General features: G+C 49.2%; 1 protein-coding gene across 1 annotated transcript in view; it reads left to right on the top strand.

Moving 5' to 3' along the window:
- robo3 (roundabout, axon guidance receptor, homolog 3) overlaps window positions 1–22,500 on the top strand; it is a gene marked incomplete at its 5' end in the record, with an annotated part of 150,217 nt that overhangs the window by 87,716 nt on the left and 40,001 nt on the right. The window contains 4 exons of the mRNA XM_084458810.1: window positions 11,914–12,071; window positions 13,399–13,519; window positions 14,185–14,323; window positions 14,786–14,913. Of these exons, the coding sequence (XP_084314936.1) occupies window positions 11,914–12,071; window positions 13,399–13,519; window positions 14,185–14,323; window positions 14,786–14,913 (546 nt within the window). The remainder of the gene's footprint in view (window positions 1–11,913; window positions 12,072–13,398; window positions 13,520–14,184; window positions 14,324–14,785; window positions 14,914–22,500) is intronic.

The raw sequence follows: 22,500 nt of genomic DNA, 5'->3' as shown, positions 1-22,500 counted from the left end.
GGCCCCTCTACCTCCATATCCTCCTATCGGGGGCCGGCAGTCCCAAACGCTCGACAGCCATTTATTACCCCAATTTGTCGCCCTGACACGTCCGGGTGTGGAAGGACGCTGAGGAGGGCCAGGCGCGGACGTTTATGAGCACTTAAAAAGCCCAGAAACGCACCACCTCGACAGCCCGCCTCGTCCATCTCTCTCCTTCTCCCGTCTCCGGCGCGGTTGAATTATTGACGTTATTTCAACGTTCAGAGACACCGTAAACCGCAAGTGTTTTTTGCATTTTTTCCGCGACCGTGTTTTCCGCCTCGGTTTCATCGGAAGCGAGGGCGAGTAGAGATGCGAGGTACAGATTATCCTGTCAGTGGCGCTTTTAAAAAGCCGTTGTGAGCTGAAGGACTAGAAGAGAAATTATTTACAAACTGATTCAACGTACCCCCCCCCCCCCCCCCAAACCGCACCTGCTCTCGCACGTTTCCCACTCCCGCTCTCTGACGCTCCTACACAGGAAAAGAGTGTTTTTTTCCCCTCAGCGCTGCCGATAAAACGGCGAAGCTCCGAAAATCTCACGTTCTCAATCTCTCCTCTCTCTCTCTCTCGGCCCACTAGGTCAGTAGCGGGTTTTTTTTTTTCTCCGCCAATGAAAGGGAATCATTATTCATGTCCGGTCGCCACACTGGTACGACCAGCTGCTTTTCATCCATCAGCCCTGAAAGGCCACCGTTTGGGGGGGGTTAGGGAGGGGGGGCCGGGGGGGTCGGGAGGGGGGTGGGGGGGGGGGGGGGGTTCAGCCTGAGGGGAGGGACCCCCAGCTGTTTGGATCCACTAGCTGCTAACTGGTCTCAGGTGACGGTCTAACCAGGAGGGACAGGAGCCCTGGGTCAGGGTCGTGACGGGGGGGAGGAACACGCACCCGAAAAACAGGAGAGGGGGAGGAGCCATGAGGGAGGAGGAGAGGAGACACTGGGGGGGTGTAGCGGGGAGGGGTGTGTGTGTGTTTGGGGTGTGTGTATTTAAGTGAGAGAGTGACAGTGTTGAGTGTGTTTGTGTGTGTGTGAATGAAGGGACCCTCTTGCCCCCCCCACCAACCCCTCCCCTCATTTTCCTCTCGTCCCCATGGCGATATCTGTCTGAAGCCCCCCCGATCCAGCCGGCCGCCATCAGCCACTCTCATTACCCAGAGTGCACTGCGCATCCCTATCAGGAGTCTGAGATGATGAAACGTCCAGGGGAGCTGGGAGGATATTGGTCGGGGGCGGGGGGGTGGAGTGTGTGTGTGTGTGTGTGTCGAGGTGGGGGTGGGGGGGTCGGACAGATGTCCAGGCCGCACGTGCCTCTAAGCACAAAACTACCCCCCTCTCCTCTAGACACACACACACACACACACACACACACACCCTCTCACAAACTAGCTGTCCATCCACCAGTCCTCCCCATGCCTCCCCCCCCCCTCACACACACACACACACACACACACACACACACACACACACCCGTCCACCATGACAGCTGTGCTCCTAGCAGTAGGACAGACTGGGCTGTCTGCACCCAACAACACTAATAACCCCCCCATTACCAGGGGTAACCAGAACCCATCAGCCCCCCAGGTGCACACACACACACACACAAACACACACACACACACACGCACACACACACACACACACGATAAAGACGCAGTGCTGCAATTTAAACGGCCCCAGCTAAGGTCAGACAGCCTTGGTCTCTCTGGTTTCAGGGATACACACGCCATTATGAGGTCACCAGAAATACCATCCATCTACGGCGAGGACCGTGGCTGTGAGAAGCACGCCCACATCCTATCTGCTGACTCAAGGATGCGTAGATTTGAATCAAGACCAACAAGAAAGTTTTGTATTTCTGGTACTTAACTCAGTCGTTCCCCACAATTTCCCCCGGTTTGTTGTGGGTTAGAGAGAGAGAGAGAGAGAGAGAGAGAGAGAGGGAGAGAGAGAGAATGAGTGTGTGTGTGAGTGTGTATGAGTGTGTGCAGTTTGCATCTCAACCCGATATGAGACAATCAGTCAAACACTTACGCAAACACACACACACACACACACACTTCTACAGTTAAAGACATTGGTAATGAGTCAAATTCATTATTTAATGTTGTAATCACACTTGGAAAGTGGAACATAACTTTTCATAATCGCTGTGTAGTTGTGTGGTGGTTGTGGTGGTATTGTGGGTGTGTGTGTAGTTGTGTGGTGGTTGTGGTATTGTGGGTGTGTGTGTAGTTGTGTGGTGGTTGTGGTGGTATTGTGGGTGTGTGTGTAGTTGTGTGGTGGTTGTGGTGGTATTGTGGGTGTGTGTGTAGTTGTGTGGTGGTTGTGGTGGTATTGTGGGTCTGTGTGTAGTTGTGTGGTGGTATTGTGTAGTTGTGTGGTGGTTGTGGTGGTATTGTGGGTGTGTGTGTAGTTATCGGGTGGTTGTGGTGGTATTGTGGGTCTGTGTGTAGTTGTGGTGGTATTGTGGGTCTGTGTGTAGTTGTGGTGGTATTGTGGGTCTTAGTTGTGTGGTGGTATTGTGGGTCTTAGTTGTGTGGTGGTATTGTGGGTCTTAGTTGTGTGGTGGTGATGGTGGTATAGTGTAGTTGTGTAGTTGTGTGGTGGTATTGTGGGTCTTAGTTGTGTGGTGGTATTGTGGGTCTTAGTTGTGTGGTGGTATTGTGGGTCTTAGTTGTGTGGTGGTATTGTGGGTCTTAGTTGTGTGGTGGTATAGTGTAGTTGTGTAGTTGTGTGGTGGTATTGTGGGTCTTAGTTGTGTGGTGGTACTGTGGGTCTTAGTTGTGTGGTGGTATTGTGGGTCTTAGTTGTGTGGTGGTATTGTGGGTCTTAGTTGTGTGGTGGTATAGTGGGTCTGTGTGTAGTTGTGTGGTGGTATTGTGGGTCTTAGTTGTGTGGTGGCATTGTGGGTCTGTGTGTAGTTGTGTGGTGGTATTGTGGGTCTTAGTTGTGTGGTGGTATAGTGTAGTTGTGTAGTTGTGTGGTGGTATTGTAGGTCTTAGTTGTGTGGTGGTACTGCAGGGCTGTCTGGTCCAGATGGAGTCAGTGGGAGGTGGAGTGGACGGTCGGACGGTGGGCGGTTTGGCTGACTGTGTCGGAATGTCAGGTTGCATCTCCTTGGAATGTATGTGTTGCTGTGTGATTGAATGTGTACGTGCATGCGTGTGTGTGTGTGTGTGTGTGTGTGTGTGTGTATGCATGGGTTGCTGTATGTGTGTGTGTGTGTGTGTGTATATGCATGCGTGGGTTGGTGTGTGTGTATGTGTGTGTGTGTGTATGTGTGTGTTTGTGTGTGTACAGTGTGCGCCAATGTTTCAGCATGTGGTAAGTTTACAAGTGAACTATACTTTTTTCCACTCTGTGTTTGCTCCTTGAAATGCAGTGTGTGTGTGTGTGTGTGTGTGTGTGTGTGTGCATGTGGTGTGTATGTGTGTGTGTGTATATGCATATGCGTATGCGTGTGTGTGTGTGCTTGTGTATGCATGTGTGTGTGTGTGTGTGTGTATATATATAAGCGTGTGTGTGTGTGTGTGTGTGTGTGTGTATATATGCGTGTGTGTGTGTGTGTGTGTGTCATAACGTCCAGTAAGAACGGAGGCGCCCATTAGGCCCCCCTGCTGAGTGCCCCCGAGGCATCCATCTGTTCTCCGCCTCCCACCCGCTAACAATCATCTGTATTGATCACCGGTCAGCGACCCCCCAGGACACGCGCTCAGCCTTCCACTCCCAGCATGCATCTGGAAACACATCTGGTCGCCCAGAATAACGCAGCGTTCCTTCTGCATCCATACATCAGGATTCCGGAGTTCGACGTCGGAATTGTCATCGAATGCGTCGCCCGAAACTTTTACTTGGAGTTAAAAGAAAAATCAACCCCGACTTCGTCGTCAGCTGCTGACGCAAATCAAGATGGATGCTCCGTGCATCAACAATAAGTGAAATCTGTAATAAGACTGTTTATTAACGCTTCGTTATCGCGTCTCATTAAATCAGTCACACAGCGCTCTCCAATTTCTACCAGTGAACAATGTCGCTACGGTGTTCGTATGCGCAAAATAGCATCATGTTTTGTTATGAGCTGGTATTGCTAACAACGACTAGCAATGGCTAACGGCTAAAACTACAAACATACAGCGAAAATGGTTTTTTTGATTTATTTTTTTTTCCTTTTTTTTCTGGAGCGCATTCACATGGGATATGATGTCATCCTGGGCGCCCAATCGGAGGCTCCGGTGCGAAAGGAACACAGCAGAACTAAACACCTACTTCCCCTTTAACAAAACCGCAGACTGAGTGCTTAAGTGGGTTGAGGCAGGTGAACTAAGTAGGTGCTCTTTAGCAGGGAGTCATAATACCAGGGAAAAGAAAAAACTACGGAAGCTCTTCTGGTACAAAATTAAAAAGCCTTTATTATTGGGCTAGTTCATGATGAACATATAAAAATGCCTACATGTTTTGGCCAAGAGGCCTTCGAAGATAATAAAGGCTTTTTAATTTTGTCCCAGAAGAGCTGCCTAACTTACTTCCCCTTTAACCGGACAGACCCGCAGCCTAACTGTACCTCGACCACGTGGACTTGATTTTCCGTTCTAACGATATGTCAGTGTTGATGTTTTAAAGGGGCGGCGTCAGGGCCCGATTTAATTCATGAGACGCGAGGAGGCGTGCGCACGTTGACCTTTCCTTTAATCGGCGCGCCGCTTTCGCTGAATGTCAAACGCGCCGCTCGGACGAGTGTGCCGGGCCGAACGCTAACGCCGGTGAATGGACTGTCGCTTCGGGTCGAGCCGCAGTCGTGGGAAGAGTTACAATTTCAATCTCTTGTTTGTACCCGTGGGGGGAGGGGGGGGGGGGGTCTCGGGGGCTTGTAAAACGTCGTCTGACGACGTGGTGTTTGTTGTTTCTGAATCTGATCAATGTTGGAGGATGATAAAGCATGGCAATTAGGGTCCTTTCTTCTCTTGTGTGTGTGTGTGTGTGTGTGTGTGTGTGTGTGTGTGTGTGTGTGTGTGTGCGTGTGCGTGTGTGTGTTTGGAGTGTTTGTGGAAGAGATATAAAAAATGTGTGTTTATGTGTTTATATGTGTGTGTGTGTGCGTAAACGTGTGACTGATTGTCTCATATCAGGTTGAGATGCGAGCTGACAGATTGACAGATGACTGCCGCACCCCCAAGACCGTCTGAAACCCCGCCCCCTCCCTCCCTCCCTTTTTCCCTCTCTCCCTCCCACCCTCCCTCTTTCCCTCTCTACCTCCCTTTCTCCCTCCCTCCCTCTCTCCCTCCCTCCCTCTTTCCCTCTCTCCCTCCCTCTCTTCCTCCATCCATCATCTCTCTCTCTCTCTCTCTCTCTCTCTCTCTCTCTCTCACACACACACACACACACACACACACACACACACACACACACACACACACACACACACACAAATCTGTTGTTTATTCATGAGGGGGTGCTGGAAATTACAGACACACACACACAAACACACACGCGTGTGTGCGTTTCCTGAGCTTTTGATGATGATGACAAAGAGGGCTTTTAATTAAAAGTGAGATGCTGTCTGCCTCCGGCATCCTGGTCAGATCAACAGCTCCAGTGATGAGTTGATACAGAGCGATCTCAGATTACCCATAATGCTCTGGGATACGACTTCCGGGGTTTACATATTTGTATTGGAGCTTGGGATCTGGTCAGTGGTGAGGGGGAGTCAGAGTCAGATCTGGTCAGTGGTCAGATTGAGTCGGAGTCAGATCTGGTCAGTGGTGAGAGGGAGTCAGATCTGGTCAGTGGTGAGGGGGAGTCAGATTCAGATCTGGTCAGTGGTGAGGGGGAGTCAGATTCAGATCTGGTTAGTGGTGAGGGGGAGTCAGATTCAGATCTGGTCAGTGGTGAGGGGGAGTCAGATTCAGATCTGGTCAGTGGTGAGGGGGAGTCAGATTCAGATCTGGTCAGTGGTGAGGGGGAGTCAGATTCAGATCTGGTCAGTGGTGAGGGGGAGTCAGATTCAGATCTGGTCAGTGGTGAGAGGGAGTCAGATCTGGTCAGTGGTGAGGGGGAGTCAGATTCAGATCTGATCAGTGGTGAAGGTGAGTCAGATTCAGATTCAGATCTGGTCATTGGTGAGGGGGAGTCAGAATCGAACCTTAAACTCTGTCAGTACTGGAAGTGAGACTTGCTTTCCTTTCCTTTACCCTGATTCAGTCTAATTAATTTTTAAGATATGTAGTCCGAGCATGAAGCCTAGGTTCCATCACACCGAACAGGCGTGTTGTTGATAGAAGAACGCTGTTGGTCATTAAGAGTGACAAGGCGTATTTACAGTCGGGAAAGGCAAACAGTCGCGGTTCGGCCGAGCGATGTGTTCTGACGGCCAACTCAAACAAACGGCGAGGAGAACTGTTGATTCTCCAGAAGACCCCGCTTAGAAACACACCGGCGCTCGAGATGAGAAATTGATTTTTGTTCGGTTGGAAGATGGAATAGGGCTGCCTTTGTTTGCGTTTATCTCTCAGGAGAGTGTGTGCATGTGTGTGTGCGTGCGTGTGCGTGCGCACACGTGTGTGTGTGTGTGTGTTGGCGTCCCCTAATTGAAGTGGACCATGCAAGCCCCGGGTGGGGATTACTCTGGCTTTGTTGAAGGGTCTTCTCTCAAGGGGTGTCGGCTACAGGGGGGGGGGGAGGGGTCAGAGTTCACCAGCTTAATCTGGGCCTCCAGGGGCCTTATGGGTAATTGCCAGTGCCTAATCAAGTTCCTTGGAGCGGAGTCCCCTCCTCTGCAGCGCGGCCGGTCAGAGGGGGGCCGGGGGGCCCGGCGGAGCCAGGGACCTCAGCGCTAAGGGCCCCCGGATTCAGAGTGACAGGTCATCGCTAGCTTTCCTCGACCCCACGGCGCTCCAATTCAGACCCGGGCCGCAGCGAACTAATACGTTCTCTCTCCCTTTCTCTCTCTCTCTCTCTCTCTCTCTCTCTCTCCCTCTCCCTCTCCCTCTCTCTCCATGACCGGACAGGTTCCTGAGTAATGTTGTTGCTGCTGTTTCGGTGCGCGTTAATGAGTGTTGGGAGAAGGCTGAGACGAGGTCAGGGACTTGGTGTGGGTGCCTGGGCCAGGTTGGAGGGCCAGGGGATTTAGAGGTCACCAAAGGTCAGCGTGGTCCACTTATAGAAGTCCAGGGTCAGTGTGGTCCACTTATATGTATCCAGGGTCAGTAGGATTGAAGGCTAATATGGCTTATAATGTATATACATGCCTACGTAGACTCACACACATTCTCTCTATCTCTTTCTCCCTCACACACACACACACACACACACACACACACACACACACACACACACACAAACACGCAGGTACAAAACATAAAACAAGGGCCCGGAAAGTGCAACAACAAACAAAACGCGTGCAGATCTGTAAACACCTCTCGAACGCCGAGAGACGGAAACAACAGATTTCCTCCGGCTTCCCGTCCACCGCCGCTCCGGGCCGCTTTGACCTTGGTTACCAACGAAAACGCGCCGGCCCCCCCCCGCGCTATCTCGGCAGCTGGAGAAACGATCGTCCGCGTGGGCGGCCCGAGCGGGGCTTACTGTTAGAGATAGGAGGGACGCGAGTCCTCACAAGACAAGGTGATTCATTGCGAGAGATAGGGAGGGAGCGTCACCCGTTTTGGGGCGGGGCACGGCGAGTCGGAGTGCGTCCTCCGAGGGCGAGGATGCGCCGGGTGGGGCGGGGGGGGGGGATGTTTATGGTAATGTCGGCACGGCCGGCGGCCTAGTCTCTCTCTCTCTCTTCATTAGGGTGCGTGGTCGTTAATCAGAGCGGACTTTGACCCTCCCTGCCGGGTGACTTTGTGGGGACATTAGCGATGTAATTCAGCCCCTAATGACCGGCGCGCACACACACACACACACACCCCCGAGGGTGAGCAAGAAGCATGCGGGCACACACACACACACACACACACACACACACACGCGCCAACGCTTGCGCGGCGTTCCGTTCGATTCCATTCTGTTAATCCGGACGACCTTCAATCCGTGACAAACTCCAAACGCTGAAGACCGAGATGCTACGCCGAGAAAACACCCACAGGAAGAACACAACGCACCGCTTCCTGTCATGAGCTCAACAGCTGAAACTGCACAGGCCAACAGGATCCACCCCCACCAATGTACAGACCGCCTCCTACGCAAATCTGCACGGAAAACAACATCCCTACAGTCACTGTTGCTATTGATACAGTATAAGATGGGCAAACGCTTGCGTTGTCTGTTATGGAAACCTAAAGAGAGAATTCCATCTTTCGCCGTCAGAAAATCGATGTTGAGATCAGCACAGCAGCGGAATTGCTAGAAATATAGTATTCCAATATGAAAACAACCAACGATCTACAGCGTGAGATATAGTTTGAATTAAACCAGGACGGGTAGCTAGATGTATCGCACCCTGTCGCGCCGTTCGTTTACACTGCAGGGATAAACACACTCATTTCTTCTTCTACTGTCAGCTGCTTTCACGTCGCTCTGAGAGACACAGCAGCTGCTAAGTCCGTCCCCGGTGGACGCTTCAACGATTACTCCGAAGTTAATGAGACTTACTTAACGAGGCAAGAGAAAATGAATGGTTTTTGGGTATGGCGTAACGTCGGTTTAATTAGCTCGTAGCGATTCGCGACGCCGCGTGTCGAGTCAGGGCGTTGACGTCAAGACTTCCTGACAGGAGTTGAAAAACTGAGGAGATTGAAAAACAACTTGACGTCTCCCTAATTCCCTGAGCTTAAAGTTAAAGTGAGGTGAAGTTTGAGAGCTGCTAAAACACTTTGTTTAAAATGAAAGTAGGTCTGAAGTCTCTTTATATTCAGAAGAAAGACACTGGGAAGAAGTCACTGAGTTCCTCTGCAGAAAATATAAGAAAATAATAAGAACATTCTTCCTTTTTTTCGGGGCGGGGGGGTGAATAGGCTATTCCACAGATTTGACAGTTCCACAGTTCCCATGGGAATGGGTTCGGCGTGAACTTCAGCGTGTTGATAGGACCTCCTGATATTACAAATCAAATCATAATGCGCGTGAGACAGCCCCTCCCCACCCCCCCTCACACCTCCTATCAGTCCATCGCTTGAAGTCGAAATCTCAAATTCACTCTTTTATTTACTTCCAAAAAGTTTCCCACCAGCTGACTATGGGAGGAAAGCTGAATTGAAAAGGGGATTTTGGGAGGAACAATTTTTTTGTGGAAAGAGGGGGTTTGTGGGGGATATTTGAGAAAGACAGGCCCGCCTGGGGTCAGATAGCGATCCCTCTTTTGGGCTTAGGTAGCTGCCCCCCCCCCTCTCCATCCCCAGAGTGGCTTAGGCCAGACTGTTAGCTGGGAGGCACGTAGGGATGTGTCCTCTTGAGGTAGACCGCCATGTCAAGACCTCGTCTAGGACTACAAAAGCCCTGCCCACACCTGCAACCCGATAGGCTCTTTACAGACAGACAGAATGAGGGAGGAGGAGGAGGAGGAGGAGGAGGAGAGAAAGACAGAAAACGCCTCCAGCTTTCAACTACCAGCTGGATGGAGAGAGATGGAGAGGGAGGAGTGGAACGAGGGAACGGAGGAGGAGAGGAGGGGTGACTGACTGAGCCTGTACCTTCCAGACATATCTATCATGCGTTGAGAAAAGACAAGAAAGGAGAGAGAGAGAGAGGGAGAGAGAGAGAGAGAGAGGAGAGAAAGAGAGAGAGAGAGAGAGAGGGAGAGAGAGAGAGAGACGGAGAGAGAGAGAGAGAGAGAGAGAGGGAGAGAAAGAGAGAGAGAGAGAGGGAGAGAGAGAGAGAGAGACAGCGAGAGAGAGAGTTTGACGGATGCCTGAGACCAAATGCAAAATGGCCACCTCTAGGCCAGCGAGCTTGTCTGCATTTGATTGGCTGACTCATGCATTGCTGGCAAGGAGAATCACATTGTACTCTCTACTTTGATTCTAAGTCAGTTTGACCATTGCATCTGTTTCTGATTACGATACAGGGCTAAAGATGTGGGGCTATAGGCCTATATACATGTACTTTGGTACTATGGTTATATTAACATGTAGATACTGATATGTAAGGTAGCCTGATCTGGATGTGTGATCAACTATCTGTCCTGGATGTGCTGTGTTGTAAACTCCAGCTGATCTGATACGATCGGTGCTAGGCTGCTATATAGACCGCTCTCCACACTCGATTGCTTTTGTCTGGCACTAGGGAACTAATGGGCTTTCGCCCAAACACGCAAACCCCGCCCACCTGACGCAGGCAGACTCAAGCGATCACTAATGTATTTAAAAGGATTCAAAATAGTATTTTCAACCCAGGTGTGGTACACAGCATGAATACAGAGGCCAAGATGAGGATCCGTTCTCACAGGGCAGGCAGTCATGTTCCTCACATTTGTTCCTCACTAAACTCAAGAGCCACTCTCAGTGACACCGGAACGACCCAGACTGCCTGAATCATTCGGTGACAACTGTGATTTGAATGTGTGTGCGCATGTGTGCGTGTGTGTGTGTGTGTGTGTGTTCTGGTCTGTCCCTGTGGCCTTCATTGAGTCAACGTGTGGCATCTCAGCTCATCAATAATGAACGTGCTCCTTTCTGACACAAAGTAGATGAATTATTCAGTCCCCCCCCCCCCACACACACACACACACACATTCCCAGGACACACACACACACATAATTAAGCCTACACACAGCTGCGAAGTCATACACACGTATTTTGGCAGAACGACAAATAATTATAGGATGCATCAACTAGATGAGTACAAACACGCACACGCACGCACACACACACACACACACACACACACACACATATACTGTACACTCACACACACACACAAAGACAGACAGACAGACAAACACACAGACGCACGTACACACACACAAACACACACACATACTGTACACTCACACAGACAGACACACACACACACACACACACACACACACACACACACACACACAGTACCCCAAAGAACTGTATATAAACCTTAGTACCAATCACTCTCTCTGACTCTCTACCAGCTATCTGTCTACAAAAGTCTGTCCACACCAGCACACAGCTGACACCTCCACTCAATTTCGATCTCTATTTAATTGCTATGTATCCGATTCCTCTTCCCCCTCGTGCCCGCCCCCCCCCGCCCCCCCGCAGACCAGCGTTCGATCGCTACCTCGCTCTGCCAGGTTCAAACTGGCGCCCGTGCCCTCCGGCTAGCGCCAGACTGGCTTTACGTGATGATCAAGCTTATGAGATGGACACAGCAGGTGATATTACTTCTGGCTGCTTCCACTAGAACACCGGCTGCATGTTGGCTCAGGAAACACTATATTCTGCGCTCACTTGTCGAAGTGAACTTTTTGGATGAGTTAGCTGGCGTGGTGCACGGACCAGGTATCCCGGATGAGATCTCCTACCTCAATGCCCTGATGATTACATTGTATCCATAGACAACCTCAGCTTTTTTTTGTTGTTGGCAAAGACAACTGACTGTGCCTTTAAATGGAAGACGACTTCTGCTGTCCTGTATGGAACATATATGATAATTTTTGATTGTTGATTCTATAGATCTATCTATCTATCTATCTATCTATCTATCTATCTATCTATCTATCTATCTATCTATCTATCTATCTATAGATCTATCTATTTATCCATCTATCTATCTATCTATCTATCTATCTATCTATCTATAGATTTATCTATCTATCTATCTATCTATCTATCTATCTATCTATCTATCTATCTATCTATCTATCTATCTATCTATCTATCTATCTATCTATCTATCTATCTATCTATCTATCTATCTATCTATCTATCTATCTATCTATCTATCTATCTAATCATCCTCCTCTCTTCCTCCCTCCTCCAGTCCTGAGAGACGACTTCAGACAGACCCCCAGCGACGTGGTGGTGGCAGCGGGCGAGCCGGCCGTGATGGAGTGCGTCCCCCCGCGCGGCCACCCCGAGCCCACCATCTCCTGGAAGAGAAACAACGCCCGCGTCAACGACCGCGACGAGAGGATCACGGTGAGCCGGGTTAGCCCGCGGCGGCCGGCGGCGGCGTGTTCATCGACAGTCAGTTAACGATCTCCCCACCAGACATCCGTTCAGTGGGGATTCAGTTCGAGTTTCGTTGGCAGGGAATACATGAATATTGCCAAAGCACCGAACCAACCATCCAACAAAACATTCACAACCAACACAAACAACAGATGTCGACAACAACTACACCGACTATAATAACACGCTACATGAACAAGCGATGCTTCTCTGAGGGGACTCAGGACGAACGACGCTCGCACGCTTCAAGCGTCTCGACGGGCTAGGGTTAGGGTTAAATCTAAGACGGATCTTAAATCTGTCGGAATGGCGGTGGAGCAGATGATTGGAAACTCAATTTTAATTTGAGACCATCCCTTCGAGTGTCGACGAGTAATCGCGTGGGGTTCCGTCTTTCTGTCATTGGCGGTGTCACTCTGTTGAGAGATCAATGATGAGGCTGTATTGGCGTTGGCCGTATTGCTATCGATCTTTGATTATTGACGGGTGAATGTCGCAATCAAGAATCAATGCAATTCCATCATTGTCAGTGCCTGGGAAGTAATGTGGGTAGAGGAATTGCATTGATTGGCACTTGATTGAATCTCTCTCTCTCTCTGACTCTCTCTCTCTCTGACTCTCTCTCTCTCTCGTTCACACGGAGTGACACTAATGTAGAGAGACAAAGGCGATGCACCCAGGAGAGAGAGTGTTTTGGTAACAGATGTCTAGAAGTCCTGTGTAGTTGTTATTGGGCCGGGCAGAGTGACCGGATCTGGGGACACATGAGAAGAACATCGTCACCCAGGATTGGGTCTGGAAGGAGTCACCGTCAGATAGACTGTTGACTGACACACTTGCTTTCGTCTCTCTCTCCCTTCTCTCCCCTCTCTCCCCCTCTCTCTCCATTTCCCCTCTCCTCTCTCCCCTCTCCTCTCCCCTCCTCTCTCCCTCCCCTCCTCTCTCTCTCCTCTCTCCCTCCTCTCTCCCTCCCCTCCTCTCTCTCGTCTCCTCCTCTCTCGTCCTCTCCTCTCTCCCTCCTCTCTTCCTCTGTCCCTCCTCTCTCCCTCCTCTCCTCTTCTCTCCTTCCTCTCCCTCCTGTCCTCTCTCCTCTCTCTTCCTCCTCTCCTCTCCTCCTCCTCTCTCTCTCTCCTCTCTCCCTCCTCTCCTCCTCTCTCCCCACACCCTTCTCTCTCCTCTTTACTCCTCTCTCTCCCTCCTCTCCTCCTCTATCCCTCCTCTCCTCCCCTCCTATCTACCCCTCTCTCCTCTCCTCTCCTCTCTCCTCCTCTCCTCTCTCTGTCCTCTCCTGCAGATCCGCGGAGGGAAGCTGATGATCTCCAACACCAGGAAGAGTGACGCGGGGATGTACGTGTGCGTGGGAACCAACATGGTGGGCGAGAAGGACAGCGACCCGGCCGAGCTGGTGGTGTTCGGTGAGTCAGCCCGGCGCCGTGCACACACCACCCCCCTCGCCCCCGCCCGCCCCCGCCCACCCCCCTCGCCCCCGCCCACCCCCCTCGCCCCCCTCGCCCCCCCCCCCCCCCTCCCCCGCCTCCGCCGATCCCAGAGGGGGATTTCAATTCCCTTTTGTTTTTTACACTCGTCATTTTCACACCCACTACCTCCTCCTCCTCCTCCTCCTCCTCGCGCATTCCTGCGCTGGCGGTTCGACCCGCACTGCGACGGTGTTTTGATGTGCGAGAAAAACACCTGGATGTTGATTAAACAAACAGATTCACAAACAAACAGATTCACAAACATTGTCACAAATTTAATGACTTGTTTTGTCTCTCCGTCTCTCTTTCCGTTTCACTCCTTCCCTCCTCCCTTCCTCCTCTCCTCCTCCTCTCACCCTCTCCTCCTCTCCTTCCCTCCTCCGCTCCTCCCTTCCTCCTCTCCTCCTCTCCTCCTCTCCTTCCCTCCTCCCTTCCTCCTCTCCTCCCTTCCTCCTCTCCCCCTCTCCTCCTCTCCTTCCCTCCTCCGCTCCTCCCTTCCTCCTCTCCTCCTCCTCCTCTCCTTCCCTCCTCCCTTCCTCCTCTCCTCCTCTCCTCTCCTCCTCTCCTCTCCTCCTTTCCTCTCCTCCTCCTCCCCCTCTCAGAGAGGCCCATGTTCACCAAGCGGCCGATCAACCAGGTGGTCCTGGAGGACGACACGGTGGACTTCCTGTGCGAGGCCCACGGAGACCCCGCCCCCACCGTCCGCTGGAGGAGAGAGGAGGGAGAGCTGCCCCGTGGCAGGTACGACACACACACACACACACACACACACACACATACACATGCACACAGATACACACACACACACACACACACACACACACACACAGATACACACACCACACATTCATCAAACACACACACACACACACACAGATACACACACCACACACACACACGCACACACACATCAAGCACACACACACACACATCAAGCACACACACCAAACACACACACACAAGCAGACACACACACAAGCAGACACACCCACAGACAAGCAGACATACACACACACACACACACACACACACACACACACTCGTATTATAGATCGATAGACTGCAGAATAAAGCCCTATAGGGAGCCAGTATGTTCTGCTCTGCTCTGCTCACCCTGGGGTGTGTGTGTGGGGTGTGTGTGTGTGTGTGTGTGTGTGTGTGGTGTGTGTGTGTGTGTGGGGTGTGTGTGTGTCCGTGTTCCAGGTCAGAGATCCGCAGTGACAACAGCCTGCATCTGACCAAGGTCCGGGCCGAGGACGAGGGCATCTACACCTGCCTGTCTGAGAACAGCGTGGGCAAGGCAGAGGCGTCCGGCACCCTGCAGGTCCACGGTACGACACACACTCACACGCATGCACACACACACACACGCACTCACACGCACGCACATACACGCACTCACGGACTCACACACGCACACACACACACGCACTCACTCACACGCACGCACACACACACACACGGACTAACACACGCACGCACACACACACACACGCACACACACACACACAACCATCAATATGCAGACAGACATACCTTGAATATGGATGTCCTTCTCTAGGTCAGTGCCGTGAGCACACAGCTGGAGATCACAGTGAGAACACTCATAGCCTGGAGTCATTCTTCATGACTCAGCTGTTGGTTCAGAATGGTTCAAAATTACTGAAATTCTATTTTTTTTTTTTTTTATTATTTCTGAAGATATGATCAAGCAAATGTATGCACTTTCAACAGCAATTTGAAAGCGTATGTATGAAATGAAAAAGACTAAAACTAAAGACATTTTCTCTATAATTTTAGTTTATTTTAGTTAGTTTAGTAAACACACAATACAGTTTTAGTTAGTTATTGTTTTTTGTAAATACCTTTTTTTATTTCAGTTAACAAAAATGTTTTTTTCATACCTATTTTTGTTTTTGTTTTTTTGTTAGTTTTCGTTAACTATAATAACCTTGGCACACACGCACATTCACACACACACACACACACACACACACACACACACACACGCACATTCACACACACACACACACACACACACACACCCTCCCTCCTAATAATGTGTGACTGCTATTGGTTGGTCAGTTAAGAGTGCAGCCAGCTGTAATATGAATAGGGATACGATAGTGCAGGAGTGTGTCGACTCCATCTGAGCCCAAACCACGTTCATCCGGGAGAAACAGCCAGAGGCCCCTGTTAGTCACGCCTCCTCTAGTCAGAACTCCTCTCTCCCGGTGTCTACCTCTCCACTGACACATTCATCATCTCCTTCTTCACTCTGTAACAGGGTTGACATTGGTAACATAATGACCATGGTAATTGTAACAGGGTTGATACTAATAGCATAATGGCCATGGTAACTGTAACAGGGTTGACATTGGTAACATAATGAACATGGTAACTTTAACAGGGGTGACATTGTTATCATAATTACCATGGTAACTGTAACAGTGTTGACATTGGTAGCATAATTACCATGGTAACTGTAACAGTGTTGACATTGGTATCATAATGACCATGGTAATTGTAACAAGGTTGATACCGATAACATAATTACCATGGTAACTTTAACAGGGTTGATACTGATAGCATATTTACCATGGTAACTGTAACAGGGTTGACATTGGTAACATAATGACCATGGTAACTGTAACAGGGTTGATACTGATAACATAATTACCATGGTAACTTTAACAGGGTTGATACTGATAGCATATTTACCATGGTAACTGTAACAGGGTTGACATTGGTATCATAATGACCATGGTAATTGTAACAGGGTTGATACTGATAACATAATGACCATGGTAACTTTAACAGGGATGACATTGATAACATAATGACCATGGTAACTGTAACAGGGTTGACATTGGTAACATAATGACCATGTAACAGGGTTGACTCAAATTCCATAACATTTAATTCACCTCAGGATTCACTTCATTGAATTTGAATCATAAATGTAAAAATTCAGAAACACTTGTTGGAAATGTAGGCACAATTTTCACTGGGAATTCAAATTCTGGACTTAAAGCTACCTTGATATACAAACATATAAATATGTATAGGCATATACATAAGTATATACAGTGCATACATATACACATACATTTACATAAAGTATACATGACATTCATGACATTTCCACAGGCTCAACTCCAACTCATCTCATTTTCATTCATTTTTTTTCTTGGTTCCCATCTTTCTCCATCACTCCATTCCAGTGGGCTCCTTCAGTAAGTGATCCATCTCACCCCACCTCTGCATGTTTATGCTGTGCTGTTGTGGTGTGTGTGTGTGTGTGTGTGTGTTCGGCGGTGTGCTTCTGTGCGGTGCCGGGGTTTATGTAAGCGTGAGCGTGCATACATATCTGCAGAATGTATCTCGTCCGATTGCTTTTGATTGGGTCACATCCAAACGGGTGCCTTGTTGGGTCACGACCCCCCCCCCACCCACCCAACCCCCCACCCCTCTCTGTGATTGGGAAAAAGGGAGAAAGTCAATATGTATTAAGTGCCCTTTGCAACCCCTGTCAAAGTGTTCGTTGTCTTTGCCATATATGGACATGACTCCAAGACTGCAATCCAATCACGTTGGAGCTCATCGGTAAAGTAGTCACATACACAGACCCTACAGTGTATACACACTGACTCCGCCTCCCAAACCTCACACAGGACCGCCTCACTGTCCTCTGGATCTGATGCTGGGCGCGACGTTGTAGCAGCAAACCTCTCACTTACCTCTTAAATAAGAGATATTACTTACTTATACCTCTTAAATAAGAGATATTACCTTTATCCTCCCAACTGAGGTTGGAAATGTGTCTTTGGTCTCAAAAGAAGGTACCATAAAAACACACACAAAAACAGCATACTCTCTCACATTTCACGATAATACATAGACAAGCATAGATAACCCAGCTGTAACTAAGCACAGCCAAGCGCAGGACCAACCTGAACACACTTGCCATTCATAGAACAGTGCTTGGACAGGACAATGTAAAACTGATTGACACTTGAATCTCACACACTTTAGGCATGTTTGCACAATTTAGCCATACTAAGGAGCCTACCTACTGCTATACACTTGTTCATTTGTGTATGCGGATGTCTGTATATTTTGTACAGTATATTATATCTATCTTTTGTAAATGTGCATCTAGTCTGGATTGTGTAACTTGTAGTTTTGTACTGGGGATCAATACAGTACCTTCTACTTTAGGGCCAACACAGCGTAGTTGGAGGCGACGCTATGAAGTGCAAAGGTGAACTTGACCATTACCACTGGAAATGCATGAGGATTGATTGGGTCAAATGGCCTCATGATAGGGTCCCAATCGTGTCCTTGACTGTCAATGTCAATTACAGGCAAGGTCATAGGTGACAGGACGGATGATGGAGGGCTGATCATGGTCGTTATGGAAAGGGGGAGGAAGTTAGGATGGGTGGAAGGAGAGGGGGATGTGATCAATCACAGGGTCAGGACGAGAGGATGACAGAGCAGCAGGAAGAGAGGATGAGGGAGCATCAGGAAGAGAGGATGACAGAGCAGCAGGAAGAGAGGATGAGGGAGCAGCAGGAAGAGAGGATGAGGGAGCAGCAGGAAGAGAGGATGACAGAGCAGCAGGAAGAGAGGATGAGGGAGCAGCAGGAAGAGAGGATGAGGGAGCAGCAGGAAGAGAGGATGAGAGAGCAGCAGGAAGAGAGGATGAGGGAGCAGCAGGAAGAGAGGATGAGGGAGCAGCAGGCGCGTGGTCGGGCTCAGGGAAGTCAAGGCTCGTTGTCAGTGGCGGGGATCTGTGTCCAACTTTGGTTGGGTCATTTACATTGACATTTTGCAAGAGTATTTTTTTGGGGGGGGCATCTTCCTACACGGCTGTATGGTCATTTGAATGCCACTACCCCAATATAAATATTGGGGGGGGGGGATTTTAATGATCTCAAATATTGGGGGGGACATGTCCCCCCTGACCCCCCCAGGATCCCGACCCTGCTCGTCGTATCTTCAGACAGGTTGAGGACAGGTGACTTGAGGTAGAGAATTCCCCCGACCAAACATCGAAGATGAATTTCCGATCCTCGTCCCTCGGTTCCGACCCGAACCGCCCAGGTCGTGGAGAGTTCGGGTCCCGACCCGAACCACCGAGGTCGTGGAGAATTCTGGTCCCGACCCAAACCACCAAGGTCGTGGAGAGTTCTGGTCCCGACCCGAACCACCCGGGTCGTGGAGAGTTCTGGTCCCGATCCGAACCATCCGGGTCGTGGAGAGTTCTGGAGTGCTTGTGTAAGTGGTTAAGGGCAACTTGCTTTCTGCTTCGTAAGACAAACGAGGCTCCCCAAGTCTGTGGTTTGGCCCGGCGTCTTCAGGGTGCTCAGAGACGACGCCAGCGAGCTGCCAGTTCACAAATAGCAGAACGTAAACATTCGGGGTTCTGTTTTCGGAGGCTGTCCCTCACCAGACCTCCTCCGTGCCGATGGCACACGACCAGATGACTCACCAACATCCACTCACTGGTTCTGATTCTGATTACCCAACATCTCCTGTTATTGCCCTCGCTGATTTAATGTACCTGTCAGAAATATAAACGCGCTACTGTGAATGACGTCACAGGCAGCTTTTTATCACCGGCCAAGAGTATCTGACCAGAAATCTCTATTTGGAGGAACACAGAAGGTCTGTCTCTCATAAAAGCCGAAAAGCGCCAGGGCAGTGAAATTAAACATTTTCCCATAAAACTGAAAATATTGCTCTATTTCTTCAGATGGTAGCCATTGTCCGCTATGGGCTTCCATAGTTTGTGTCTTGGCAGGGCAACATCTAATTGGGGAAGAGAGAGAGTAGCAATTTAACACAGGTCTCTGGAGAGACTGACGTCTCTCTAAACAGTACAATAAACCAAACGAGACGAGATGGAGGAGAGGGGAAATGAAAGATTGTAAAAAAAAAAAAAAGTTAGAGGAATAAAGACTACTGGTGAGAGAGAGAGAGAGAGAGAGGGAGAGAGAGAGAGAGGGAGAGAGAGAGAGAGAGAGAGAGAGAGAGAGAGAGGGAGGGAGAGAGACAGAGAGACAGAGTGAGACGGAGAGTGAAAGAGCAAAATAAATAATTAAAGTAGAGAACATGTATGTTTGTGTGTGTGTGTGTGTGTGTGTGTGTGTGTGTGTGTGTGTGTGACAGTGGGGTCCAATGTGAACGTGCAGCTGAAGGATATTTTTTTCCTAATTAATTTGTATATGATTATGCATATGAGTCCAATTATTATGCATCTATCTATTGTATCTATCTATCTATCATTTTACAGTATATATCTATCCATCTATCTATCTGTCTATCTATCTATCTATCTATCTATCTATCTACAGTCTATCTATCTATCTATCTATCTATCTATCTATCTACAGTATCTATCTATCTATCTATCTATCTATCTATCTATCTATCTATCTATCTATCTATCTACAGTATCTATCTAACCTGCCTGCCTGACTATGACTGCATTAGATCAGATGCAGGGAGGAGGTGTAGCAGGAAAGGACTCTTCTGTATGTAGCCTTCAGCCTGAGCACCATGCATCTATATCTCACTAGTATAATAACACAGTTATTGAGTTGGGTGCTATTTAATTGCCGGTGCGTCTACCCAAGCGTGTGTGTGTGTGTATCTGGTGTCTGCGTCGCCGTGGGAACATGACAGCTGCCTGTCACTCAACCCCTCAGGAGCCCCTCTCGCGGAGGGGTCGGTGTGTGTGTGAGTGTGTGTGTGTGTGTGTGTTTGAGTGTGCATATTTGATTGATTTGACACTTTGTAAATACAGTACAAAGTATGCTTTCTTTGTGTGTATCTTTAAGTGTGTGTGTGTGTGTGTTTCTACTGTATGTGTTTCTACTGTATGTGTTTCTGTGTGTGTGTGTGTGTGTGTGTGAGTGTGTCTGTCTGTCTGTGTGAGTGTACAGTATGTGTGTGGTTGTGTGTGGTTGTGTGTGTGTGTGTGTGTGTGTGTGTGTGGTTGTGTGGTTGTGTGTGGTTGTGTGTGTGTGGTTGTGTGTGTGTGTGTGTGTGTGTGTGTGTGTGGTTGTGTGTGGTTGTGTGTGTGTGTGTGTGTGTGTGTGTGTGTGGTTGTGTGGTTGTGTGTGTGGTTGTGTGGTTGTGTGTGGTTGTGTGTGGTTGTGTGTGTGTGTGTGTGTGTGTGTGTGTGGTTGTGTGTGTGTGTGTGTGTGTGTCTTAGGGCTGACTGCATGGTTTAGATCCTCTGTTGTGACTCTAGTTCTGCTGCTGTGTGATTTGGCAGCCTCGCCGTGTCCCATCAAAATAAAACGGCATGTAAAGCCTAATCTTCAAAGACAATTTTCTGTCTCTTCGCCAGGAGAAAAGATGAGTTGTGAGGTTCTACACGGTTCTGATGATGGCAAAGGAGACAAGCCAACTCATATAGCAGACGATCTATTACCGTTACCGTTCTAATAAGTTGGCGTTCTCGCCCAAAAACATTTAATTGACATTGAGGGTCGGGAGACACTTTTTCATTGAAAGTGGGGGGACAAAAAGTCCCGGTGTCCCCCTTATTTTCGCGCCTATGCAAACACACACACACACACACACTCACACACAAACACAAACACAGACAGACATGTGTGTGCCCTCATGTGTACACACACAGCTGCTGCTTGTCACAGAAGATGACATTTGAACTCGCACACTTTCACTCCCTTAAACCCTTCGGCATAAACACACACCAACACAAAGACACGCACACACGCACACACACACACACACACACACACACACACACACACCCAGCTGCCTTACTTCACACTGATCCCCACGTGCCTACCCAACACGTCACTAATCGTATCACAAATAATCTGACCCAAAGAACCTGAGGGCTGGACCTGCAGCGGTCCAGCGATCTGGGTTCTCCTCTCTGTCGGACATGTGTTCCTGCTGACGTTCCTCCAGAGATACCCGCTCGGTTCCACTCTCTCCCTCCTCGGCCTGGAGGCAAAAGTGTTACAGGAAGTCTCTCACTGTCTGCTAGACAGACTTCAGACGTCTAACGCCGGGCTCACACTACAGGAGATTTCAAATCCTAACCGCTTTCTAAATCGGGTTGCATCGCGCACATAAATCGAATCTTAACAGACGTTCTCGCAAATCTCAAAACACGCACACAGGATTTGAAAATAACGGCTCATCGCTCACTACAGGATATTATCGTGCCCGAAGGAGCAACGACCCACTGGTCTCGCTTGTAAAGTAGTCACGTAATAATATATATATCCAACATTTTTCATATTTTCGGGGACGCCCCGATGAGTCCGCGAGCCGATCGGGAGCTGATCTGATATGAGATTGGATCTGTAAACCCCTCACATTACCAGATAATCTGCCCCCAACATCCGTACCGACCAACATTCCAGACCAGATTTCTCCTCCGATTGTCGGGAGGGGTGAATCGGGGATAAATTGCTCCAAAAATCCTGTAATGTGAACCCAGCTTTACTTGGCTTGATGTTGACATGTGTTCCTCCTCCGCGTTGAAGCAGTAACTCACGAGGGGGCGTTCAGCTAGGAGGCGTCTGGCACGCCAACGTCAGACCAGGGGAGTTTGAGGGGTAGCGGCTGCTCTCTAGGAAGTACGGTCATATTATTATACAGTACATGGATAGAAGGTTATAGCCGTCTTATTAACAAGTAATAACTCAAACAGAACTGTAAAGAGGCTTTACTTATATATACTGAATGTATGACCACTCTTCACTCATCACGTCAAGGTCATAACTACACGTATAATGAAGCAATAAATCAAGACACTTTTTTATTGTTATTTTTTATCGAGCCTTTATTTAGACTGGTGAATCTCATTGAGACAGGGTCTCATCCCTAAGAGAGAACTGGTGAACCTGCGGCAATACAACACA

The sequence above is a fragment of the Borostomias antarcticus genome, assembly GCF_949987555.1.
Source record: "Borostomias antarcticus genome assembly, chromosome: 1".
NCBI classification, from domain to species: Eukaryota; Metazoa; Chordata; class Actinopteri; order Stomiiformes; family Stomiidae; genus Borostomias; species Borostomias antarcticus.
The sequence above is the reverse complement of the archived record's forward strand: the minus strand, read 5'-3'. Positions and strand labels throughout refer to the sequence as shown.